This window comes from Drosophila suzukii, unplaced genomic scaffold (genome assembly GCF_043229965.1).
Source record: "Drosophila suzukii unplaced genomic scaffold, CBGP_Dsuzu_IsoJpt1.0 scf_20, whole genome shotgun sequence".
Classification (NCBI taxonomy): Eukaryota; Metazoa; Arthropoda; class Insecta; order Diptera; family Drosophilidae; genus Drosophila; species Drosophila suzukii.
Genome location: NW_027255907.1, coordinates 29,553 through 56,864, shown reverse-complemented (window position 1 = coordinate 56,864; position 27,312 = coordinate 29,553). Strand labels below are relative to the sequence as shown.

The 27,312-nt window shown below is 37.7% G+C and overlaps 1 protein-coding gene and 3 long non-coding RNA genes across 8 annotated transcripts; 2 read left to right on the top strand and 2 right to left on the bottom strand.

Annotated features, from left to right (window-relative positions):
• Window positions 1–3,015: 3,015 nt before the first annotated feature.
• LOC108006065 (uncharacterized) lies at window positions 3,016–10,550 on the bottom strand. 2 transcript variants are annotated; one of them, XR_005016075.3, is made up of 4 exons: window positions 6,050–6,392; window positions 5,851–5,975; window positions 3,546–3,661; window positions 3,016–3,445 (listed from the first exon to the last, which is right to left on the bottom strand). It is a non-coding gene; the product is annotated as an uncharacterized lncRNA (long non-coding RNA). The 2 variants fall into 2 exon arrangements; XR_010655158.2 differs by adding an exon at window positions 9,484–10,550 and having other exon boundaries at window positions 3,052–3,661; window positions 6,050–9,325.
• LOC108006066 (uncharacterized) lies at window positions 6,666–8,913 on the top strand. Of its 4 annotated transcripts, none has more exons than XM_017069510.4 (2): window positions 6,666–8,675; window positions 8,734–8,913. In XM_017069510.4, exons 1-2 carry the CDS (start codon window positions 6,666–6,668, stop codon window positions 8,839–8,841), a joined length of 2,118 nt encoding a protein of 705 aa, XP_016924999.3. In that variant the 3' UTR covers window positions 8,842–8,913. The 4 variants fall into 4 exon arrangements, with proteins under 4 accessions (XP_016924999.3, XP_016924998.3, XP_065724674.2 ...); XM_017069509.4 differs by having other exon boundaries at window positions 8,725–8,913; XM_065868602.2 differs by lacking the exon at window positions 8,734–8,913 and having other exon boundaries at window positions 6,666–7,901; window positions 8,509–8,649.
• Window positions 10,551–13,200: 2,650 nt separating the features above from the next.
• LOC136117631 (uncharacterized) lies at window positions 13,201–14,892 on the bottom strand. The gene is made up of 3 exons (XR_010655159.2): window positions 14,788–14,892; window positions 13,888–14,647; window positions 13,201–13,828 (listed from the first exon to the last, which is right to left on the bottom strand). It is a non-coding gene; the product is annotated as an uncharacterized lncRNA (long non-coding RNA).
• A 4,911-nt stretch (window positions 14,893–19,803) lies between these two features.
• On the top strand, window positions 19,804–24,911 carry LOC139354755 (uncharacterized). Its single transcript, XR_011605617.1, has 2 exons — window positions 19,804–20,959; window positions 24,601–24,911. It is a non-coding gene; the product is annotated as an uncharacterized lncRNA (long non-coding RNA).
• Window positions 24,912–27,312: the final 2,401 nt, after the last annotated feature.

Sequence of the window (27,312 nt, the reverse complement as noted above, 5' to 3'; positions counted from 1 at the left end):
TCATTAAGAATTATGGCAAGGATTCCGACCGACGCCACCGAGACGGCTATTATTCCGGTAAGCTAAATCAGTTAAACGATCTCTGGCGGCAGTTTTGCGACCTAGGTGAAGAAGTCCAGCAAGCCGCACTACCCACTGGAAGTGAGTACTCTTCACGACTAGAAGCACTTAAAGAGCTGGTCGAAAAATATCAGAATATCTTTCTGGACAACATGCCGACTGGAAGCGGGCTTCCGAAAGCCCCCAGACGAACTTCGGCCAACATCAAGCTCACAACAAGAGATCAAGTCAAAGGAGATTCCGCAATTGACACGGTGATCCGACAGTTGCAGAGAAGATGCAACGAATTGGAGTCATCATTAACATTAGCCTCGAACGCCCCAACTGTCACCCCAGCCCTACAAAGGCACCTGGATCTCCATTGGGCGTTACTGAGGCAAGCCCACGACGAATTGGATAGCACACCTGGGGCCGCAGCTCTGGCAGAAGCAGAGCTAGCCCAATTCCACACATTATACGAGGAATACGAAATGAACCTGCTACGAGAAAACGACGCGCCAATGAGCCTAAACTTGGCACCTTCGCCAATTAGCATTCCGGAGTTCAACGGCGAGTATCTAGACTGGCCACGGTTCCATGATCTCTTTGTGGAGTTGGTACATAACAAACCATATTCGGCCAGTCAAAAACTACATATTCTACAGAGTTTGCTTCGTGGTGAAGCGAGGAACGTCTTGACAGACACAGCCTTCTCACAGGGTGGCTATGACGACACCAGGTTGCGGTTGAAGGCCAGGTACCAGAACGGCAAAATATTTGTATTCGCCGCCATAGCTAAAATTATTGACCATAGGCCTATAGACGGCTCCTCGCGTCAACTAAGGGCCTTACATGACACTATAAAAAACTCAATGAGTACTCTTAAAAGCCTCGATATCAGCACAAAATCCTGGGATCCAATCCTGTGTTTTCTTATCAGAAGAAAACTAGACCAGCAGTCTCTAGCTGCTCTAGAAAATTCAGCGGATGCACCAACGGAAATTCCAACGTTATGAAGTGTACTGACATTTATTGAGCGGCGCGCTTGCATGCTGGAGACGATAAGCGCTCAACCTACAGCAACACTCCGCCATCAGTCAGTTCACAACGAAGAGAGCTGTAAGATTTGTCACCTAGGACAACATAATCTTAGAGCATGTAGCCGTATCCAGCAAATGGACCCCACGGCGTCAAGCCATTATTCAAGTAGGAGCATGCACAAATTGTTTGTCTACAGCTCATAAGGTTGAAAACTGTGGATCACCGACCACTTGTCGAGTCTGCCAGCAACGGCATCATTCACTGTTACACCAAGGACCGACTAGCAATCCAGTGGCCGGTGCAGTAACCATTGCAGGCTACAACAACATAGGAGGATATACTCTGCTCGCGACCGCGAAGGTCTCATTACAAGGGCCAAACGGTCAATTACAAACATGTCGCGCTGTAATAGATGGTGGATCACAGGTGAATCTTATCTCAAGGAGAATGGCCGATCTGCTATCTCTTAAGGAAAGGTCACCGATTGAAATATCTGGAATCGGAGGAAAGATATCAATAGCAATTAGATCAACACTAAAGCTCGCATCCTGTACATCAGGGTTCGAAAAACTATTAGAGGTATTTATTATGCCCACAGTCATTACAGACCAACCGTCAGTACCGATTACAACCGATCTTAATATTCCCGAGGGACTGCCATTAACAGATCCTGACTTTCGGCAACCAGGACCCATTGACCTAATTTTAGGGGTTGAAGTATTTTCTCGTGTAATTAACGTCTTGAACTAGGACCTAATAAACCTTTGGCACAAGGCACAAGGCTTGGTTATGTAATCACAGGTTATCTCAATAAAGAAACCTCATCTGATACGGAAATCAACCCCAATCTAACAGAAAACAGAGATGATTTTGCAGGACCGAACGTTGCTTATGAGCCAACGAAAGATAAAAATCCGATGAATATAGAACCGACTTCTCATCAATTCAAAACCTACAAGAAGGCTGACTTTGGTTCAACATTTCTAAACTTAACCAAGAAAGATCTTAGTTTTGTTGCAGAACGTCCACATACCATAGACGTGCCAAATGATCAAGTTCTACGAGGGCACACTTTCACTCCCCACGGTAATGTCAATTTTATCGCAAAGGGGAGTGTTAAGCAGCATCAAGAAGACGTGAAGGACCTGAATCACAAACATGAACCGCAGTTGAAGGAAAGATCCACCTTGGTCAACGATTTGTTAGGCGCTTCCTATACAATTCGGTCAAGGGCTGACCGACATCACGACTTAATTGAGGGTACCCAATGGGGAATGTTCGTACCCAAAGGTACTCAACATGACCACACCCAACAAATCAAGCAGTAGCCAAGTTGGGAACAGTACCAGGCGCACAGTAGCACCCACTGCATATAAGAATTGCTGATCAGCATATTATATGTCTCACTAACTCACTGTCTCGCCGACTCAACGGCACACTGACCGGCCAATGCAGTCAGCACAATTTGCAGCGTCTGCCGAGCCAACTACACAAACTGCTACCATAATCATAATTCCCTGACCAACTTTAGAAAATAGCTTACTTCACTAATCATTACACTAAACTTCCGTGTTCCAAGTAGTATATAAACATGTTCCAAATGAAGAACAAAACAGTTATCAACGCATCTCATAACTCCGCGGTTCTACTTCCTACCTCTGCGAATAGGGCTCGTAATACACTATCTCCACTAGCAGCTGACCCACGTTAGCTCACCCTCAGCGCAGTTCAGCATCGCCTGTGGTCCGGCATCGCAGTAACCATCGTTACCATTGCCGCGACGCGATCGTCCTGCCATCAAAGCGTCCCCGTGCCAGCGACAAGTGCTCATTACCCCCTTGTCCCGTGGTGTGACCCGGAAGTGTCTACTTCGGTAAGGCACAAACATAACCCTTTTATCTTTATGTTGTGTTGTCCCTTAATTTATTTAGTTATTTGTTTATTTAATTATGTATGTTCTTTTCATATAAAATTTGTTGGGGCAGGGGATCTTATATAACACTTTAAAATTAACCTATATATATATTGCACATAGATACTACCCATTATTTATTTATTATATCACAAATTTTAAACTGTTTATTGCCGGATGTGAACAATTCACGGCGAGTGTTTTTTCACATTTGTATCTGTTAGTTTTTGCAATTTATCGCACTTGTTAATCCCACGGGGAATCCTCTCCAGCGACCGCGTAGAATAGGTTCGTGTGTTATCCTCGGGTCTGGGATCCGCTTAAGAGAGCTCTTTTAGGTAGGGACCGAAATAAAGAAAACAGACCAGTCTACCCGTCTACGTAAATCCCTTGGTGTGACTGTTGCACCCAGCGGGCGGTGGTTGATGGGTTTCCTTACGGGAAGCTGAAGCCCTGTAAATAATTTAAGTGAATAAATGGTACTAGAATGAATATGGAGTAGACATATCTTTCAGAGGGGAGGGAACATGTAAACGGTTCCAAGGTATCTTACGGTGACCGGTCCAAGGGGCAGTCGGAGACATCTACGGCTGCTACGGTTGGGTGGGAGCGCAGAGGCTTTGGGTTTGCCCCCAAAAGCCCACAATATATCTGATGGCGTCCTGTGACCTAGAAAGGAACAAGTCGGGGAATTAGTTTTGTGATAATCACGTGTTGTGTTAGTTTTATAGCTTCGCATATTTCGTCAATGTTTTGGTCCAGCCATAAGACAGCTGTTGCAGCGTGAAGTGTTGTGAAGTACAAACATCTGTTTGTTTATTGTTGCGTGTGTGTGGGCAGGGTTGGAGTACCCACACCCCAAGTGCTCTAGAGCTAGCCGGCGCTGCCCCCTCGCGGACACACGTAGCCTATTTTGGGACATAACACGAGGTTGATCGTAAATGAAGTAGGAGTTAGAGAATGAGTTAAGTTTGAGACTTGTCAACAGCAGGTCGGTGTTCTTCCAAAATATTGTAACCAGTGTAAAAGTAAATTAAATAAAGTTTTTTTAATACACTTATGGTGCAGAGATTTAATTATATATATATATATATATATATATGTTGACGATGTAGTAATTGCCACCGAAATTATGTCAAAATTTAAAACGTATCCTTTAAATACGTTTCAAATGACTGACTTATGTGAAATACAATACTTCACTGGTATAAAAATTGATCGAAAAGATGATCGAATTTGTCTCAGTCAATCTGCATATATTATAAATGCTTTAAAAAATTCAATATGGATTGTAATAAAGTTAGTACCCATCTCCCAAGCAAACTAAGTTATGAGGCCTTGCAAGTTGAAGAATCATGTGAAGCACCATGCAGGAATTTGATTGGCTGTTTAATGTACATAATGTTGTGTACACGTCCGGATTTTTTGTTTTTTTAGTCGAGTACCTCGTTTATCAGATATCCGTTACTCAGCTAAAAGGACCAAAGGGAGATGGAGATATGCTAGCAGCATAGCGAGATTGTAAATCGCCACATACTATCTCAATTTATGGTTATTTGGGCGGCAGACAGATTTAAGCGGTACGAGCCACCACATATCTTGAAAAATCGGAAGGCCTACCCGTATTTTTGTACTTTTTACAGAAGTTTGCTTTAAGGTTTCTAAGTATTTGCAACTTATTGGTAAACTAAGCAGGCCTGTCTAACTTAGGAGAAAAACTATCAAGAACACATTCACAGAAAAAAGAGTTAAGGACACTATAAAATAGTGCCGTATCACTCTCAATATCCAAGCAATTAAATAAATTTGTCCAAATATATTGTGAAATCATGTTGTTGAGTTTATTAAAGTTACGAAAGCATCTACTTTTAGTTAGAGAAAGTAAAGGAGAGAGGGTATCAACGCAGGGAAGACAAATTGTAAGTTCCAATGGGATGATACCGGTCTTCTGGCACAACGAGTGGGTCAATTCTAGATACCGTGACTTGAGTCGGATCTAAAACAAATACAAGATCTAATTGTCTGTTTAGTGAATTACGAATAAAGCTAACTTTCTGTAATGATAATTCTAACAGACAGTCAACGAAGTCATGGACAGATAATGGGGTAGAGACAAGTGAGTCAGTGGAAGGGGACCAAGAAATGTCAGGGAGATTGAAATCACCAAAAACAATCAAAAGATCCCATTTTTTTATTATTAAGGTCCGCCTTAGACTCTTTGAAATCAGCAACTACGCTCATAAGTTTATCAAACAGTTTCATAAAACGATCATTGGTCAGCGTAACATAGCCATTCAAATCACGGTCTATTTCAACGCATGAGGCACAAGTCCACGAAAAACCAACACGCAGATCAATATAGTCATCATCATTTTTGGACAAACTGACAAACAGAATTATTTGTATACCCGTTGCTCGTAGAGTAAAAGGGTATATACTAGAAAGTATGTAACAGGAAGCGTTTCCGACCCAATAAACTATATATATTCTTGATCAGGATCACTAGCAGCTTGCCACGCCCAATTTAACGCCCATAAACTTCAAAAAATCGTAAGTATGAACGCGGATATCTCGGAAACTATCAAATATAGAGAATTTGGATTTCAAATTTAATTTCGTAGCCTTGAACGGACCATCCGATTCTGACAGTTGAGGTGTCATTCGACGCGTATTTTTTAATTGAAAATACAACTAGGTCAATAGCGGGGGGTATTTTTTTCCACCGGCCCCAACAGATCAAATTTTCAAATTTTTTACTTTTACACTTTCACCACTCTTTCTCCCAAACTAATTGATTTTCTTTAAGTCTTAGTAAGCAATCCTTTTAGGGGTTCCAATACCTTTCGATCGATACATACCTCGTAACCATCGGACGATTACTGTACGTTTTCATTTCTTCATGTATATATAGTAGTCGGGCAAAGGCGACGCTCCTGGTGCGCTTCGTCACTACGTGGACTGCCGTCCACAGTGATTCCTGAAACTTATAGTAAAAACATAGTTACTGTTGGCCCACAATTGGCCCTATTAAATTTTCAATGAATGGAAATGTCATACTTGTTTAATTTTATTAATTTAACGCTGAAAACATTCCACATTATAGTGCTTAAATTGTATTTAGTTTGGCATTGTTTTCCAGTTTTTTTTCGGAGCAACTTAATTTGCGTGTCCTATCCCTTCGCATACGGCTTGCTTAAGCTGATCAGCTGTTCGCTTTAGCGAATTTCTATGTATACAAAAATCCGCCTAAAATCGCTGTTCCAATTGCCAGAATACCAGAATGTGTAAAATAACTCGAAAATCGAAACTTGCCCAATAAAAATTTAGCCACTACGAAATGAATGAATACAAGAAATAAATAATACAAATTATTATTAGTATTTAATAGTAAATAGCTGACTCAGAAATATATATTTTCGCTGCTAATAAAATTCATTCTGCTGAATCTGGTAGTTAGGACACCGTAATTCTACTTTGTAGCCCTGAAACGGAAGTTTTCCTCCCACCCCTCTTCGATTAAATGGACGCAAACGCGAAGCTTCTATAATGAAAACGGTGTAGAACTCTGATTCATTTCATACTGTTGTTGTGGATTTCCCCTAGTGAAATTAGTGCCTATTCCGTATTTTGTGAAGGCGCCTTAATCAATTTCGAGCTTATCAATACATTGGCGATGGAACTGGTAGGTGAAAACCTATGGTTGATTAAGGATGACTCCCTCTTTTTGGCATGGGGACTCATTGTGTCTGCAGCGCATGCCGGCAAGTCTGTGTTTATCACATGGAACAAGTACTTTTTGCTAAACTTGCACTTCAAGAAGTCTAAAGGTAACTCCAGGACCAAAATGGCTGCGGTGCAAGTTCCACTGCCCATGTTGGGAGAACACTATATCAGGAGCGTGCACACTTTAAAGTACAACACGATCCTGCTTATGTCGGATGGAGATGTCTACTGCTTCGGCTCAATCAAGGGCTTAAATTTAATAAAATGTCTCAGTGGAGTCCGCTGTTTAGCTGTTCTAAATGATGGATTTAGCGTGATAAAAGTGGAGGATCAACGCTTGCTGTTACAGATGTATCTTGATCTTCCTAGCTTCGAAAACGTCAAGTCCACACTTCAATATACATTCGATATTACTTTTGAAGATAAAAACATATTTCAGTGCGAGTGGCAGCATGACGAGTACACTCTTACCGCTTTAAGGGTCACTGAAGAGGAAAAACAGTTTGTGCAGAACCTGTTTGGGTTAAAAGAGGAACAACCGCTTTACGTTCACATCTTCAGCATAGCTGGACATGTTTTTGTTTTGACTTTTAATATTACTGGTTTATCAGAGAGTTCATATCCAGGCTACCACATTGAGCTACTCTGCGTGTACGCGTCTCATGTAAGATATATTCGCCTCTTGCCAATTGAGAACCTTTGTTTGGTTGTCCTCAGCAGTGGTAGTGTTGACGTGTGGTACGTATCTAGTCTTCTTGCAATAAAACAAAGTCAGACTTATCACACTGGTTCTGAATGGATGGATTACGATGCGACAAGTGACAATGGTGACATATACTACACGGACGGAGACCAGCTGGTGCGACTGAGATTTATGTACAACATCCAGCTTGACGAGTGCTTTGTCCACACCTTGATTAAGCCAGTGGTCGGCATTCAGGCCTGCACTTGGGTAGACCATAGAAAAGAATTGGCCTGCCTGAGCGACAATAACATATTTTACTGCATTGGCTTTAACTTACCTATACAGAAATCATCTGGTCGGACTCTAAACATGTTGGCATCAGACCTAAATCGCCCAATGGGATTGAGACAAAATGCCATAGTCTCGCGGTTTGAAAAAAGGCACCAAAATTTGTTTCAGCGAGAGCTACAGAGGGAGTATGAAATGCAAAAACTAATTTCTGTAAGTAAAGACATCAACATATTTAGTGCGGCACTTAAAATGTCCGTTGAATTCCATCGCCACGTACCTAGCTGTCACAACGTCGCTGTGCATATACAGCTGGCGCAGGATCAAGGTCTTCGCGCAGGTTGCATTTATGCATTGTTTAACCTTATACCTATTGAGAGCCAGCTCCTGTTGCACAGTACTCATTGCAAATTTGTAATATCCCACGACAACCAAGTCCACGCCTTCCTGTTGCCCACAGATATACTCGTAAAGAAAAAGTTTCGCATGGTGGTGGCTTTAAAAAAGGTGAAAAACGAACATCTGCCTTATTTTAAAATACAGCTGGTGGGTTTAATTAATGATCCTACAAAAATGTGTGCTATACTAGTACCATTATCAATAGAAAAAAGTGAAAATACTTATTGTGCTCTATTAAGTGAAAGTTCAACGGCTGGAAACTTTTCTCAAGATAATCAAATGCAGCTATATAAAGAACTATGTGGTCCATTAGTAACACAGGCTATTAGGAAAGTGGATCATTTCACATTTTCACGAATAGCGTCTTTATTTTACGCTTCTAGTTACGTTAACGAGAACACTCTAGAATTGTCCTTTTTAGACGAAAAGCTACATTACAATGCAACGAAAAATATTGTCAAAGGTACATTGGAAAGTAATGATGCTTCAGCGATCTACTATTTCAAGAAACATATTATTTCGAGCACGGAAGTACTGGATATAGGAGATTCACAAAATTGTAATGATATTACTTTTGGTATCATAATGGTATGGATGGATTTAGTTTTCGTGTTATTTAATATTTATTTTGTAACAGAAATTTCAGACTGAATCTGAGCTGTTGTACGGCTTAAAGAGCAACGATGTTTTGGACTGCGTTACGAAAATTGCAATAAGTCCCAAATACTCTGCTATAAGGAATACTATTTTTTAAGAAAATAAAAACTAAATAAATTAAACAAAAGTAAAACGTAATTAAATAAATTTGGATTCCTTATCTTCGTAAGCAGCGTAAGTTTGTTACACGAACATGGCGTGCCCCATCTTACGCCCACATACCGCCCAAAACTGTTGCTCCCACAGTTTTCATTAAAGAATAAAGTGTTAAGTGAAATCCATTTCACAATACATGTATTGTTCTTTTAAACATTTGTCGATTGACCTAAAGTTTGCCACGCCCGCAATAACCATACATTGAAATGGGTGGTAGGTGGCGCTTTCCATCGCACTTTTGCCCTCTTTAGCTAAGTAATGGGTATCTGGTAGTCCACGCACTCGACCACAGCGTTCTTCTTTGTTGATCTGATCGTGCCAAAATCACGCACTTTGGAAATTGATTAAACCATTTTTGCTGACACTGCAAACAAAAAACCACCCGTCCGGTGGACATCATAGCTGGTGACAGGATCATCCGAAAACTAAAAGTAACTTTTTTCTGTTAGTGTATTTCAAAATCGAATTAAACTAAGAGACTTAAATAAAACTTGAACTTTAATTCCTAAAATTAACTTAATTTAAATTATGTGTCAACAAATTTGAATTATGTGGGTTGTAAACTTTGAGTTATCGTGCTCACCGGCTTCTATTCGTGGTTTCGAGAAAAACGCGGTTCAAATGCGCCGCGGCAGGTCAACCGAGCTACAAAACAAAACTTTCAGCTACCATAATATGGCAGCCATATCTCCCAAACTATCAGTCCCATCGAAAAAAAGATTTAAGAGTATAATCGATAATATTTTTAAGCGTCACTTGTAAAGGAGTCGCTACTAAAATTTCTGTCGGCACACTATACAACAATATTTAAGGTTTTGACGGCTGGTTTTGAACCCGTCCAACCAAAGCCGTAGGTATCTCAGAACTTCAAGTGATTTGCTTTTTGTGAAAATCTTTATTAAATAAAAGCGTTTGATGCATAACTAAATATGACATATTTAATAAATATCGATTTTTGTTTCTCTTTATCCCTAGAATTTTTATACTAATTTTGTTTTGTCGCGAAATTACAAAATAAACACTTGTTTAAAGCGTAGCCGTTGGAGCACATATATTACATTAGAAAAGAACCTATTCCGCAATGCAAATATTTTGTTGAACTCTTATCTTTTAATTTTAAAATATTACAATTTCTGCAAGACTTTCTCATAAACGCTGTTTTTAGATTTTCTCACTGATGCTTTGTTAATAATAATGTAGCGGAAAGGTGTGAGGGAAAGCCGTGCTAATATTTGTTTAAACTTTTATATGTATTTGTTTAAGCATAGGAATCAGTTTAAAATTTGAAATTAGTTTTGCCCTTTAAAGGAAATGTGTTAAAGCTGTTTAAGACTTGGAAAAAAAATATTTTTTACAAAAGGATTTTAGTGCGTATTATAAATAATTCATATTTAAACGAATCTAATTTTCCCTGTCAGCTGTAAAGGCACCCTTCAGTTCCAAAAAAAAGTTTCACTTGGAAATCACCTTGTGAATCCCGTGGGACATGTCCTCTTGCACAAGTGAAGAACAAGTAACGCTCCCCTTCAGTTCTGCAGTAGGGTCCCGGTGAAATGGCTCAAGGCAAAAAGCTTCTTTTTTTTTTTTGTGCCTAAAACGCTGTGCCGCTGTTGACGTCAGCAGAGAAGTCGGCGCAGTGTAGAAGACTGCCTACGAAAACGATCGTGTAACAAAGAGAAGCAGATATTCGGAGCTTCCCTCTCTTTATTGTATATCGAAAAAAAACAACTAACATTGTTTTATTAAAGTAAATTATTTGATTATAGTAAAATTAAGTAAATTGAATTTACTTTTAATGTTATGCTTACGTATTATACATTAATATAACAATATAATTTTTTAGTTAAGTTATAGAAATTTAGTTCGTTAAAATTTATTTAAATAATTAAAACATTTTAATAGTACCATTATTAAAGAATTCATTTTGTATTTTTTACTCAAAAAAGTAAAAATTATGTAGTCGGATATTTTTCGCTTTAGAAAGGGTATATGTGCAGTGGCACGCGCCAACAGCGAATAGAAATGAAAAGAAATCATGTAAAGGGGTGAGAGGAATACTTGGTTCATTCTGTTTGAGTTATTGAAAGGGAAGCAAGCCATTTAAATTGTGCGCAGCAGATTTACTTCTTTCGTCTTTTTAAGTGAAAATAATAAGATCAGGTAAGTGTTACATTAAGTTAAAGATGTTGTGCATTGATCTTAGTTTAAAGGATGAAGGTATTCAATGGGTTCCGCAAGCCGAAAGTGGATGATGAAATGTTTTGCGCCGATAAAAATCCTGCAAAGGGTGAAACACAGCTCTGAAGTTCCTGGATAACGTTTATGTTGTTCTCGTTCATCCGTTTCAGCATTGTTAGGCTTAGAACTTGGTCATGGCCCATGATATTAAGCAACGGCGATGCGGAGACAATAGGGGTCTTGCTTATGATGGAGTTGTAGTTCAGTTATCGCATCGTCTACGCTGGCAATTGATGATAATGATCCCATCGTCTACTTTGGTATTTGGTGATAGGTGGCTGGGCTGCGTGCGGCAATTGTTCCACCTGAGTGTACTCTGCGGGCGCAGGTATCTTGCGTGGCTATCTTGCAAAACATCGCGTCGTTGTTTGAAGCGCAGAACCCCGTGATTACTTTATTTTGAAGTTGCAGATCGGTGTGGGTTTACGACGTGAAAACCCATTATATTTTAAATATATTCTAAACTTTAATTAGTGGACTTTGGAATTCAAATACTTTATTAGTTAAAACACCTATCAAACTAACTATAGGGACATCTGTGAGCTGATCAATAGCAAGAAAGGTAGTTAGCTTCGGCAAGCCGAAGTTTGTATACCCTTGCAGTTATAATTATTAAATTTAAAAACACAAGAAATGATATTTCCAATAGTATAGGATAATATGTCAAAAAACAGCGAAGATATAATTTGTTTCATATTATTTTCCCACCAATTTTCCGATCGTTTCTATGGCAGCTATATGATACAGTCGTCCGATCTTGATAAAATTAAATTCGAAATTCAAAACTAATTAACCCTTTCATGCCCAAATTAAACTGGGGACACATAGAAAATATTTAATGCTATAAATGATTTATAGGAGCCCCAAGTAACTTTCATTCCGATTTTCGGTACTCTAAGTCCTTTGGTATGTCCTTACTGCAATGTTGCCTATAGGCAACATTTGTCCATCCATATATATAAAAAAGTACGTACGTATGAGTAATATTACCTTTACAAGTAAATACAATTATGAGATTTTTATTAACAATCTTTATTTTTCGGTGTTAGTATTTGTATGATACAGTAAAAAACAATTTTTATTTGGGTTTGAGCACAAATGGATATTACATTTTGAACATTTTGACCTGGGAAAGCCTGTAGTACACATTCTACATCTACCTTTTGATTCCCACTGAACCCAGTGACCAATTTGGTCGTATCTTATTGCCTTTGCTGGAGTCATAATATAAGACCTCTTTGGAAATGAAGATTTTGGTGAATCAATCCCTTTGGAAGAAGCTGGAGAACTTTGCTCTGCAATACCTATTGATGAGCTTGAAGAGTTAAAATTTAATAAAGCAAATGCAGGCCGACCTCTTTTTCGGGATTGAACCACATTAGCATTAAGTAGCTCTTTGGCAATATCTAGTTGAAAACTTAGAAGTGGCATATGTTTTGTTCTCTCAAATAATTGCTTATGATCTCGGCGGTATAGTAGCCAGCTATTCACCACTGTCACATTTATACACCAATAAACGATTCGCATGTACCATTTTTTTGAGCGATGATTTACTTTGTACAATTCTAATAGCATATCTGATAGATCAACACCCCCCATGTTTCTATTATACATATCTACAATAGCAGGACGAGGTATTTTAACCATGATTTTCTCTTTGCGGCACCAACGCATGCACTCAGAAACTGGTGTATCAGCAATATAATTTGAAATAAGCTGAACACATTTATTATTATACCAGCGACACGAGATCAAGTTATAAGTTGCTTCGACCTTTATGTCAAAAGATCCCCTGCCTTTGCCAGCTTAGTGATGTAAATTTGGGTCGAAACATCGATGTCGATCTTCATCGTTGTTTGCAAAATGATACATCGATGTTTTGTGAAACATCGGCTAGAAACATCGATGCATCGATGTTTTCAACCCATTCCGTTATTTTTCGTTAATTCAATTTGTAGAAGACTATTAAATTTTTTATTGAGATTTTTTAATATTTAAATAAGAAGGAATTAAGACTAAAAAAATAAAAGCTTTCTTAGTTTTTTCTTTTTTATTTCTTCATTGAGTGGTTTTGTTAACAATTTTATAAACGAACTTAAAACTATATCAATTCATGAGCATTCAGCAGTCTTTTTCATTACATCATTACATTACTAAAACAAAAACCGCCAATTTGTCTGTGCGGCACTGAAACCATATGTTCTGCAATGTTGTGCAACTCGACGCCCGATGTTTTGGTTAAACATCGATGCATCGATAGACATCGGCATAACATAAAACATCGAAAAACATCGAAAAACATCGCCGAAAAATCATCGATGCTCGATGCATCGATGTTTTTTTACATCACTATGCCAGCTGACTGTTTTTCATTAAGAAGATTGCAATTTTTAGACGGTTATTGCGAATTGTGCCAACTGCTAAGATACCCCTTTCCTTTAATGCTATCATTAGGCTTACTGAAGTAAACCAGTTATCAAAAAATAGTTTAAAATTTTGATTGTCAGGAATGTTTGAAGCTAAATGCAAAACAATATCTGAAGACAATCCAAGTCCATAAGACTTACAAGTTCCGTCTCCAACGTAAAGGCAAAAATCATATATAATGCCAGACACCCCAGCTCTAGAAAACATTTTAAAGCCCCACTTGTGCGGCTTTTTAGGGAGATACTGCTCTAAACTATGATGACCTGAAATATAAATTAAATTAAAAACTCATATTTTGCAAAATAAATTAAACTACTTTTACCTTTGAAGGAAATCATCTGTTCATCACAGCTTTGATATTCCTCTTGTGATATTTCATTAAATTTCTCTTTTAATTTATTTAATAAGGGACGGATCTTATAAAGTTTGTCATATTTATCTTCACCTTTTCCGGGTTGCTTCAAATTATCATTTATGTGAAAATATGATTTTATTTTTTCAAATCTATTTCGTGGCAATGCGTCTGATATTGCGGATAATTTAAAATTATTTGACCATGCCATACGCATTGTTGGAATTTTGACTACGCCTAGGTAGAGCAGTATGCCTATATATCTTCGCAACTCCCATACCTCACACTTCAGCTCCACTCCTTTATTTTGAAATGCGTACTTATTAGTTTCCATGCATATCTAAAATGTCATCATCAAAAAATGAATTGAAATATTCAACGGGACTTTTTATGATGCCAGCAGTCACATGGTTTTTCCATTTTGTGTCTATCTCATTTCCTTTTGAGGCATATCTCCATCTCAAACTATTCAAATCGATTTTTTCATAAATTTGTTGGACTGTTTCATCAAAGTCGCTTTGCATCGAATTAAGCACGGTGCTTTTCATAAGCTCATCTTCAATAGTTCCTCCTTGCTGTATTATGTCCTGCAGACTTTCTTCTATGAATGCCTCCAAAACATCCATTTTATTCTCTGGCTCTTCATTTTCATCTTCGTCGTTTGAATCTTCCCAATCAAATTCGCAAATTTTTTGAATTTCCAATTCGTTTAATCCCTTCGGACGCATGCCTAAATGAGCAAAAAGAAATTATTATATGCGAACCTCTTATGACCAATGTTGCCTGTAGGCAACATCAACTTTTGAAAAAATCCACACTCTTTATAAAACAATTTTCAAGCCCAACTTTATACTTTTATCATAGTCTAACCTATTTTAAAGAATTGTGCGTTCTTATTTTTCTAATCTTTGTCACTAGTTTTAGTTAATCGCACTATTTTCACGGACACTTTTTGGTAAAATTTTTCGGCAGCTGTGGTCGCTTCGAAGAATTATCGATAACTCAGCACACGCTGCAACTGCGTTCGCAAAATACGAAAAATGAAAGAACGTTAATAGGGGGAATCCCCCATAAAAAAAAGTCCACAAAAATTTTGAATCGTAACCGATATTTAAATGTAAAGTCAATGTTGCCTATAGGCAACAGTGGGCATGAAAGGGTTATAAAATGATATTTCCAAGCTTAGGAGGTTGTATGTTAAAAAACACCAAAGATATAATTTCTTAAACTTTTTTCCGATTATTCCTGTGGGAGCTATAAGATATAGTTGTCCGATCCGGCTGGTACCGACTTTTGTGAAAGTTTCAGCCCGATACCTTTAAAACTGAGAGACTATATCGACTCGTCTAGTCATGCTGATCAAGAATATATATACTTTTTGGGGTCGAAAACGTGTCCTTCACTGCGTTGCAAACTTCTGACTGAAATCTTTATACCCTCTGCAAGGGTATATAAATAGTGGTCAAAAGTCGTAGTGCTTATAATGTTGGATCTGGAAGACGTTTTGGTTAGCATTAAATTTTGAATTTCTATGATTAAACTTTTATTTCTTGCCAAAATTATTTCGTATAAATGTGGGGTGATTACAAGTTCTCTCTTTTTTTCTTCAAAAATTTTATTGACGGTTTTGGTGAGTTGGGTTGATCCCTGAAAATAGATGAAGTCCCAAGAACGAATGGAAAGCAAAAAAACAAGGGGGTACTTTGGGGTTTTTACGCGACGTGCATAGATGTTTATTGGTTCACATGGAAATAAGAACTAATTGAGCCTAACTTAACGTAAGCGCTCCAAAGCGGAGCTGAGACTTAGGGGAGAGTTGAAGAGGGAGAGCGGACGGCAGTGCGAGCGCGCGAGATTTAGACATCTGGATAAAACTGCCGCTCGACACTGCCTCCTGAAATTAAACGCCCCTTTGACGTAAACATTTGTAGGTAAAGAAAAGTAGTTGGAGTGGACTGTATTATAATATTTATATAAATATACACACGCAGCTGGAACACAGTAAAAAATAAAGAGTGCAAATCTCAAGGAAAAATTTTATGATCGGTAATTTTTTACTGTGGCTGAGTTATATTTTACACACAATTGGAATTGAAAATATTTTCGAGAAATATTTTAGTTGAATAGTAGCACTAAAATATCTACTGGAATTGTTTCAAGTGTACAATTGTGGGCAAAGGAAACTGGAATATTGTCGGGCAGAAGTAACGGAATTGAAATACATATATTCAATGCCGTTGCGTCGGATTAATCGCTTTTGGATTTAGACAATATATCATTCAGAAAGTTAGTCAAAATAGGGTTCGAAAAATTGGCTGTACGACCGGAAAATTTTAGTAAGTGGGACTTATCTGGAGCGGTTCAAGCCTGCTGGGAAAAATCAAAGGAAACTTCAGGTGAGGAAAATCCAAAGACTTTGAAATCCGGCTCGAAGGACCAAAATGATGGGGCGGGTTGGCTTGAACGCTGAAAATAGCTGAAGTCCCAAGAACGAATGGTAAGCAAAAAAACACAGGGGTTCTTTGGGGGTTTTACGCGACGTGCATAGATGTTTATTGGTTCACTTGGAAATAAGAACTAGTTAAGCCTAACTTAACTTAAGCGCACCAGAGCGGAGACATCTGGATACAACTTCCGCTCGACGTTGCCTTCGAAATTAAACGCCCTTTTGACGTAAACAACTGTATTAATTATTACCTGTCTATTATTTGACACTATCATTTGAGCTTCGGTTATTCAAATTTTTTCAAAATGTGATGCGTCCGGGGTACCGGCAACGAATTGTAATGCTGGGCCTTTATAGTCAAGACTTGAAACTATCCTGTGGTGTGTAGTTAAAGGGAACAAAAGGTTGTTTATATGATCTACGTCAACTTCAAGAAGATTCCGCATATGGGACGGAGGGAATAGTTTGTACATTCGTTCTGTGTCTTCTACCATAAAGTTACTTAAATTAGTAGAGTCTCTAATTAAACTAGTCGGTTCCCGTTGCCGACCGCTATAGGGAAGTAGTTTGCCCGAGAAAAATCGGTGATTCGAGCATTTGTAGTGGTCATGACTAGGAGAATAGTTCCGAGAAACCTGTAGGAAATTATTCAGTTGAAACAATTAATTTGATACTAGTACTATGGTAAGTGTGAGTGTAGTATGTATTGTGTAACTATCTCATTTTGTCTTTGTGAACCACGCTTCCCTTAATAGGAACAGACGTTTCCAGGTCTGACTGAACTTTTCCTTCAGATGACAATTTGGTGACAATTTGTTACCAAAAGATTGGGATTTAAGATATACTTTATCGCCAACATAAAACACTCTGTTTTGTCTATCTGATATGCATTTCGATTTTGATAGCTGATATGGTTGCGACTTCGGAATCTTTTCCTTTATTTACTGTAGCCATGGTTAGGTGTGTTAAAAATTAAGTCAAGTGGTTTTTGCACCGTGGCTGAATGGATTGTTCTATTGTATTCTATAGATGCGCGAATTATTGCTTGAGTCACTAATGTTTATACCCGTTACTCGTACAGTAAAAGGGTATACTAAATTCGTCGAAAAGTATGTAACAGGTAGAAGGAAGAGTTTCCGACCCCATAAAGTATATATATTTTTGATCAGGATCGATAGCCGAGTCGATCTAGCCATGTCCGTCTGTCCGGATGAACGCTGAGATCTCGGAGACTACAAGAGCTAGCTATTCGGATTTGGCTTGCAAATTCCTGAGCTTCTTACGCAGCGCAAGTTTGTTTCAGCAGGGTGCAACGCCCACTTTAACGCCCACAAACCGCTCAAAACTGTGGAGCCCACAATTTTTATGCTAGGTACAAATTTTTAACTGAATTGTATTAGTCTCGTCAAATCCTATCGATTGACCCACAAAAAACTTTGCCACGCCCACTCTAACGCCCATAACGCTTAAATCAGTCTACCGCCTACATAACCATATATTGAGATCGTGGGTAGGTGGCGCATTTCAATCTCGCTTTGCTGCTTGCAGATCTCCATTTCGCTTTGGTCCCTTAAGCTGAATAACGGATATCTGATATTCGAGGTACTCGACGACAGCGTTCTCCCTTGTTTTTTTTTGTCGATTTTTAGGCACCTAGCAATCTCTGCCAGGGTGCTGTACAAACGATCCACCTGACCATTTGTGTTGCTATGAAGCGGTGGTGCATTGACAATGTCTATGTCAAATTAACCTTTCAACACTGGTCACTGTTTCTTAATTGAATGACGGTTCGTTATCGCAATAAATAGTTTTAATGTTGGGGAATAAATTGACGACCTGAAGAAGTGAGGTTGTTGTGTCAATTATGGCTCTAGATGTTAATGGTTGCACCATGGAAAAATTTTTTGTCGGTGGAAAATATGTCAATGTGGAACATTTCCCTGTGGTTTTTCCAACTTCTTTTTTTTTGGGTGCCTATCGTATTCGGCCTTCGCAAACACTTTGCAGTTTAGTATTACTTCGTTGGCTAATTTTGCCCTCTGGAAAGTTATAATAATAGTTCCCAGTAGTTCCCTTTGGTTAGTGGAGTAATGAGTCTCGGCCTGTTTAATTGAGCGAGATATCATTGTGATAGGCTTGCCTTCTTGAGACAGCACTGCTCCGATGTCACTTGGGTACATAAGTATAACATCTTCCGATGCCAATATGTTCCTTTCGCGTTCGAATGCACTGCGTTGCGTATCGTCTAACTCAACCATCGTCGGAAAGAATGTAACAGGTAAAAGGTATAAAGTATATATATTCTTGATCAGGATCACTAGCCGAGTCGATCTAGCCATGTCCGTCTGTCTGTCCGTCCGAATGAACGCTGTGATCTCGGAAACTACAAAAGTTAGAAAGGTTTGGGATTCTACATGCCAAGATTCCTGAGCTGTTGGCGCAGTGTGCAACGCCCACTGTAACGCCCACAAACCATCCAAAACTGCGGCTCTTGATGTTTTAAAGCTAGAATAAAAATTTTAGCTGAAATGTATCTTTCTCACCAATACCTTTCGATTGACCTAACAAAAATTTGGCACGCCCACTCTAGCGCCCACAAACTTCAAAAAATCGTATATATAAACGCTGATATCTCGAAAACTATAAAAGATAGAGCATTGGTGTTGAACATAACAGTTTATACGCCATCCCTATTTTAATGTACATTACAAAAATTAATATTATAGAAATCCCTACTTTTGAATATTCGGGCACACTTTCTGTTTATCCTTCTCTTTCTAATCCTCGTGTACAAGTGGCTGGTTGTGTGCAGAAAACAAGAAATATAAATTAATAATTAAAACAACGATCATAAAACATATCCATCTAATATTGGTGTTCTTATTTAAACTGATAATTTCCTAGTATACAAATGAACAAATTGGACCAGTCAAAGCGAAACATTAAACCGTTTGACGGCGAGAAATATTCTGTGTGGAAATTTAGAATTAGAACCGTTCTTGCTGAACAAGATATATTGAAAGTGATTGATAGTGAAGTTCCTGACGACGGATGAAAATTGGATTAAGGCAGAGAGGAGTGATAAAAGTACACTGATAGAACATTTGAGTGACTCCTTCTTAAGTTTTTCAACAAGCAACAACACAGCTCGCGAAATTCTCAGAAGTCTAGATTCCGTGTATGAGCGGAAAAGTCTTGCTTCACATACTGTGTTTATGCGATGCCGAATTCACGCTTTCATTTCGCGATTTCAACGCCATTTCGTGAATTCGGCAACACACGAAAGTTGACTATGAATTCAACCTGAAAGCGTGAAATGGTCACAATTATACTCCGGTAACTCTATATACTTATCGGAGTTCCAGATCGATATACATATTTAAATACATAAATACACCTTACTTTTAACAAATTATTTTTTAATTCAGTGCCAATGGAAACTAGTTTTTATCTTTTATTTTGATGGTAGAAAAAATGGTATACTGGCTTGCACACACTTTATCTTTAATATTAGCAAGATTATTTCATGCGAATCGAAAAAATTTTTCGGTTAATTATCGCTCACACCTTTTTCCACCGGTCCGGCATCTCTGTCAGCTGAGATTGATAAAATGCTAGAATTCGACCGCGTCGCATAAACAGGAGCAAATTTTATTTCACGCTTTCAAGAAATCATGAAACCCTTAGCATAAACATAGTAACAGTTATCTGTACGCAAACGGTTGTTGTCGCTAAAGCTTAAGAGTGAAATGGCATTAATTACTCATTTTGTTGTTTTTGATGAACTGGTTGGCGAACTGTTGGCGTCGGGTTATAAATTAGACGAAATGGACAGAATTTCGCATTTGCTGCTTACATTGCCAGCATCTTATGACGGGGTGATCACAGCTATAGAGACACTTTCGGAGGAAAATATAACGCTAGCTTTTGTGAAGAATCGCTTATAACGATACTAGTAAAAAAGTTATGCAAGCTGAGGCTAAAAATAGTTTTAGCAATAACTATAAAGCAAATTATAAAAACAACAACAAATATAAATTGAATGTTAAAAATTATAACAGCAATAATAATGCGCAAACACCATGTTATATGAAACAAAAACTTAACAACATAAAATGCCACCACTGTGGAAAACTAGGACACATGAAAAAGGATTGTTACGGTTATAAAAAGCAAATAAATAATGAAAATAATAAACAAGTGCACAGTGCAACAACCAAGCCAGGCTTCGCGTTCATGCTTAAGAGTGTACATCAAAATAATAATAATTTAAACGTGAACTTGAATTTAATTCTTGAATCGGGTGCTACCAACCACCTCATAAACGATGAATCATTATTTGCGGACTATGCTGACCTGGAAACTCCCATAAAGATTGTTGTAGCCAAGCATGGGGAGTATATTTTTGCAACAAAGCGTGGGGTCGTCCGCTTGGAACATGAATATCAGATAACGCTGAAAGACGTACTATACTGCGGAAAATTTCAGAAAATCTGATTTCCGTAAAAAGGCTACAAGAGACTGGAGTTACTGTCATGTTTAACGAAAAGGGCGTGAAATTGACGAAAAGTGGAACAACTATTCCTGAAAACTCAGGTGCGTACAATGTTCCAGTTATTGAATTTAAAGCATGTAAAGTAGATACAAAAAATAAAGGTTTATATAAATTATGGCATGAGAGACTGGGGCATATAAGAAAAGGAAAAATGTTAGAAATAAAAAGAAAGAATTTATTTAGTGATAATAGTCTCCTTAATAGTGTTAATCCTACCGACAATATTTGCGAAGCTTGTTTGAATGGAAAATAAGCCAGATAACGATTTGAAAAATTTAAAAATAAAGAGCATATAAATAGACCTCTTTTTGTTATTCATTCTGATGTCTGTGGTCCGATAACACCAACAACTATTGATGATAAAAAGTACTATGTAATTTTTGTGGATCAATTTAGTCATTATTGTGGCACTTACCTAATAAAACATAAGTCGGATGTGTATAGCATGTTTAAAGATTTTGTCTCAAAAAGTGAAGCCCACTTTAATCTTAACGTTGTTATTCTTTACATAGACAATGTTAGGGAATATTTATCTAACGATATGCGTGAGTTCTGTGTTCAGAAAGGAATTAGTTACCATTTAACTGTACCATATACTCCACAGTTAAATGGAGTTTCAGAGCGAATGATCAGAACAAAAACTGAAAAGGCTCGAGCAATAGTAAATGGTGCAAAACTAGACAAATCTTTTTGGGGTGAGGCTGTGTTGACGGCTACATATATTATAAACAGAATTCCAAGTAGGGCACTAGGAGATCGTCCAACAACGCCTTACAAGATGTGGCATAATAGAAAGCCGATTTTAAAATATTTTAAAATATTTGGCTCGACTGTGTATGTACACAATAAAATAAAACAAGGAAGAACGCTATAGTCGAGTACCTCGACTATCAGATACCCGTTACTCAGCTAAATGGAGATATGCAAGCAGCAAAGCGAGATTAAAATGCGCCACCTACCGGCGGTATACAGATTTAAGCGTTATGGGCGTTAGAGTGGGCGTGGCAAATTTTTTTTTTGGACCAATCGATAGGTATTGTCGAGACCAATACATTTCAGTTAAAATTTTTTATCTAGCATAACAATTTTGGGCGTCGAAGGTTTTCGCGGTTTGTGGGCGTTAGAGTGGGCGTGGCAAATTTCTTTTTGGATCAATCGATAGGTATTGACGAGACCAATACATTTCAGTTATGAATGAAAATGTGGGCGTCACAGGTTTTCGCGGTTTGTGGGCGTTAAAGTGGGCGTGGCAAACTTTTTTTTGGATCAATCGATAGGTATTGATGAGAACAATACATTTCAGCTAAAATTTTTATTCTAGTATCAAAACTGTAGGAGCCACAGTTTTGGGCGGTTTGTGGGCGTTAGAGTGGGCGTGGCACTGTGCTGAAACAAACTTGCGCTGCGTAAGAAGCTCAGGAATCTGCACGCCAAATCTCAATAGCCTAGCTCCCATAGTTTCCGAGATCTCAGCGTTCATCCGGACAGACGGACAGACGGACATGGCTAGATCGACTCGGCTAGTGATCCTGATCAAGAATATATATACTTTATGGGGTCGGAAACGCTTCCTTCTGCCTGTTACATACTTTCCGACGAATCTAGTATACCCTTTTACTCTAAGAGTAACGGGTATAAAAACGTAAATTTGATGAAAAATCGTTTAAAACCATATTTGTTGGGTACGAACCAAATGGCTTTAAAGTATGGGATACTGAAAATGGGAAATTCATAGTTGCCAGAGACGTAGTAGTAGATGAGACAAATATGGTTAACTCTAGAGTTCCTAAAAACGAAGCCCTGAATGATAGTAAGGACGACAAAAATAATATATTCCCGAAAGAGAGTAAGGAAAGTAACACCCTGAATGAAATTATTGAATGTGTTGAATATAATGTCCAGAATGAGAGTATGGAATGTTGTGAACAAGAGATCCTGAATGCGAGTAAGGATTCTAAAAATATAATTTTCCAGAATGAGAGTATGGAATGTTATGAACAAGAGATCCTGAATGAAAGTAAGGATTCTGAAAATGAAAATATCCAGAATGAGAGTATGGAATGTTTTGAACAAGAAATCCTGAACGAAAGTAAAGATAGTGATAAAGTGATAAAGACCTAAGTTAAGCGACCTAAAAAAAATGTCAACAGATGAAATCGCTAAAGTAACTAATGATGTAACTAGAAGAAGCGAAAGATTAAAAAATAAACCAAGCATATCCTATAATGAAAATGAAATAAACTTAAACAATTTTATAATGAATGCGCATACTGTTTTTAATGAAGTCCCTTGTTCATTTAATGAAGTACAAAGTAGAGAAGATAGGTCTTCATGGGAAGAAGCTATTAAGGTTGAGCTTTCTGCTCATAAACTAAATAACTGAAAAAAATGAAAATAAGAATATTCTAGATTGTAAGTGGGTATTTACTTTAAAGCTTGATGAAATGGAAAATCCAGATAGGTATAAAGCCAGATTAGTTGCACGCGGGTTTACACAAAAATATCAAATAGATTACGATGAAACGTTCGCTTCGGTTGCTAAAATTTCCAGTTTTCGTCATACATCACATGGATGTTAAAACTGCCTTTCTTAATGGTACGTTGAAGGAGGAAGTATACATGAAAGTTCTTCAAGGAATTGTTTGCAATTTTGAAAATGTCTGTAAATTAATCAAATCAATTTATGGGCTCAAACAAGCAGCTAGATGCTGGTTTGAAGTATTTGAGCATGCATTAAAGGAATGTGGATTTAAAAATGCATCTGTTGATCGTTGTATATACAAAGGCGATATCAAGAAAAATATGTATATTTTACTATATGTGGATGACTTAGTTATAGCAACATCCGACATAAAAGGATTAATAAATTTTAAACAATACCTAATGACAAAATTTAGAATGTCTGATTTGGGTGAAATACTATACTTTATTGGAATGAAAATAGAAGTGGGCCAAGATCAGATATCTTTAAGTCAGTCTGCTTATATCAAAAAGGTTTTAAGTAAGTTTTATATGGAAGATTGCAAATCTGTAAATACTCACCTTCCAAAAAAGCTAGATTATGAAATGTTAAATTCAGACGAAATTTACAATGCTCCTTGTCGCAATTTAATTGTTAGTTTATTGTACATAATGCTTTGTACACGACCCAATATAATTACTGCCATCAATATCCTAAGTAGATATACTAATAAAAATAATATAGAACTATGGAAATGTTTAAAAAGGGTTTTAAGATATCTTAAAGGAAATATTAATATAAAGCTCATTTTTAAGAAAAATTTAAATTTTGAAAATATATTTGTTTGCTATGTAGACTCAGATTGGCGTGGAAATCAGAATGACAGAAAAAGTACAACTGGTTATCTTTTTAAAATGTTTAAATCTAATTTAATTTGTTGGAATACAAAGAGACAGAATTCAGTAGCAGCTTCATCCACAGAAGCAAAGTTTATGGCATTGCTTGAAGCTGTGAAGGAAGCATTATGGCTTAAGTCCCTTTAAGAAAGTATTATTATTGAATTTGATGGTCCAATAAAAATATTCGAAGATAACCAGGGTTGTATAAGCATAGCCAGTAATCCCTCTTGTCATAAGAGGACAAAGCATATAGGTATTAAGTATCATTTTTCCAGAGAACAAATTGAATGTAATGTTATTTCCATCGAGTATATTCCTACAGAAAATCAGCTGGCAGACATTTTCACGAAACCATTACCTTCCGGAAGATTTATGGAATTAAGAGGAAAAATAGGACTACACAAAGATGACTAGACTTAACCACAACAATGGAGAGACAATTAAAACTATTTTACAATTCTAATTTGATTTTTTTTATATTTTAATACTTTAAAAACTATATTTAACGTACCTAATGAATTGAAAAGACTAAAGTCAAGTTTAAAGTTATGTAACTGAAGTTCCTTCTACATTTTATTTTATTGATATTTGGAAATATTGTTAAGTACCTACATATATGTATATATATAATTATCTGATTCGGTTTTATCTGGGTTTTCCCAATCCTCGCAGCAAATGCTGGGTCATATTGTAATATCTCCCCAGAATACAATTCAGCCACTTTTAATGAAAATCTAATATATTTTAAACGTATATTTTAAAATAATGTAATTTTTGAGGGGGCGTGTTGAACATAACAGTTTATACGCCATCCCTACTGTTATGTACATTACAAAAATTAACATTATAGAAATCCCTACTTTTGAATATTCGGGCACACTTTCTGTTTATCCTTCTTTTTCTGATCCTCGTGTACAAGTGGCTGGTTGTGTGCAGAAAACAAGAAATATAAATTAATAATTACAACAACGATCATAAAACATATCCATCTAATATTGGTGTTCTTATTTAAACTGATAAAGGACTGAACGGTTGAGCGGTATATTTCAACAATTGGGATTTCAAATTTAGATTCTCTAGCCCTGTGCGCAGCGAAAGTTTGTTACGCAATTATGCCACGCCCACAAACCGCCCAAACCTGTGGCACCCACAATTTTCATGCTAGCAAAAAAATTGTAACTGAAATATGTTAGTCTCGTCAATACCTACCGATTAATAAGAAAAAAATTTGCCACGCCCACACTAACGCGCACAAACCGCCCAATCCTTTTGGCGTCCACAATTTTCATGCTAGATAAAAATATTAACTTAAATGTTTTACTCTCGTCAATACCTTTCGATTGACACAAAAAAGTTTGCCACGCCCATTTTAGATCTTTCTACCCCCCACATAACCATACATTGAGATCGCGGGTAGGTGGCGCAGGTACTCGACTATAGCGTTCTTCCTTGGTTTTTCGACATGTGCTTTCTGACATTGCCGTTTTCGCCTTTAAGAATGTTTGTTAAAGGACGCGCCATTGAGGCAAAGTCAATATAACGAACACTCTATATTAGCTGGCAAGTTCCAAAAATGATCTGACAGCATACAAGTTTTTTTTCCGGATCGGTTTTGGCACCAATTCTGGTTTCTATAAACCTTAGGTATTCGAAATTTTTTTGAAAAAAATGAAAAGGTTATTACGTCATCGACTTACACGAGAACATTTGTTCTCGTTGGACGTCGTCGATTCCTCTTTGAAATATGCTTCCCGCATTTTTCAAGTCGAAGGGTAGACGACAAAACTCCAACTATCCACCGTTCACGGAAAATGAAGTCCTTCCATGATATTTTTGGCTAGAAAGATGGTGGTAGCCTGACCTGAAAAACTTGGACTTTCCCAGATTTACTAGAGTCATATGGATTTCGCCTGCGGTCGTGAAGTTGGCGAGTGCAAAAAACTTAGGAACGGCACACTCTTAGTAAGAACGAAATCCAGCCTGCAAGACAGCAGACTAATGCAACTGAAAGCTTTCGCACCCAACTTCAGCGTTGTCGTAAGACTCCACAATGCTCTGAACTATACGAAAGGGGTAATTTACTCTAATGACCTTAGAGCAGTGGTCGGCAGCGGCCTATCTAGTGAGCATAGGGAAGTGTTCTGCCCATCCTCTGCTCGCTCACGTATAACGTACATGTTCGTGTGACTTCGGCATGGGTCTTCGGGTCATTTTTTCTCAACTTCGGCGCGCTTTTTTGTTGCTGCGGCATAGGATCTCAGTGCAAAGCAGAGAAACGTCTCGCTACAGCACGCCGCGCGCAAACTTCGTGTCTGTTACACTCACACTAATGCAAGGCAAACTTGTGATGGTATGTGTGTGCCGACCACTGCCTTAGAGGAATCGAAGAAAATATTATACTTAAAGAGCTTGCGCATCAGCAAATATTCGACGTAAAAAAGATTATTAAGAAAGTAAACGGAAATCTGATAGAGACAGACCCTATTATTCTGACATTTAATACTTACTTTACTGTACTCCCTGAACATATTATGATCGACTACCAAGGAACAGCAGCTAGAAAATACATCCCTTTCCCAACCACATGAAAAAACTGCTTCGAATATGACCACTTTCAAAAAATATGTAAGACAAATAAAATTGGCTACAACTCCGGGAATAGCTATCACTTCGACCCTAATAATCATGAAGAATGCACAAGGCCTCCAAAATTAACTGACTGTAACAAAGTCCAAACCCAAAAAAACCGCACAACTCTGTCAATAGAAGATGCCCTATGTTTAAAACCCAACAAGAACTCATTGCCATCAAAACTACCAAAAAATGCGACAACAGAAAAGCCCTTAAGTCACGTAACACAAACACCACCCCGCTTTCTTACTCAACAGTCAACAAAAACACAACTCAAGCTCATAATAACGCTACACTTTAACAAAATCCAGGACCTAAACACCTCAAAGGACCCAATTCCACGCAACAAGCTTCAACCACCCCCAGAATACTAACATCATATGTTGATCTTAGTACAACTAAT

Coding starts and splice junctions, on each gene's coding strand:
- LOC108006066 (XM_017069509.4), top strand. CDS start 6,666: ATGGAACTGGTAGGTGAAAACCTATGGTTGATTAAGGATGACTCCCTC. Junction 8,676..8,724: donor TTACTTTTGGTATCATAATG/GTATGGATGGAT, acceptor ATTTTGTAACAG/AAATTTCAGACTGAATCTGA.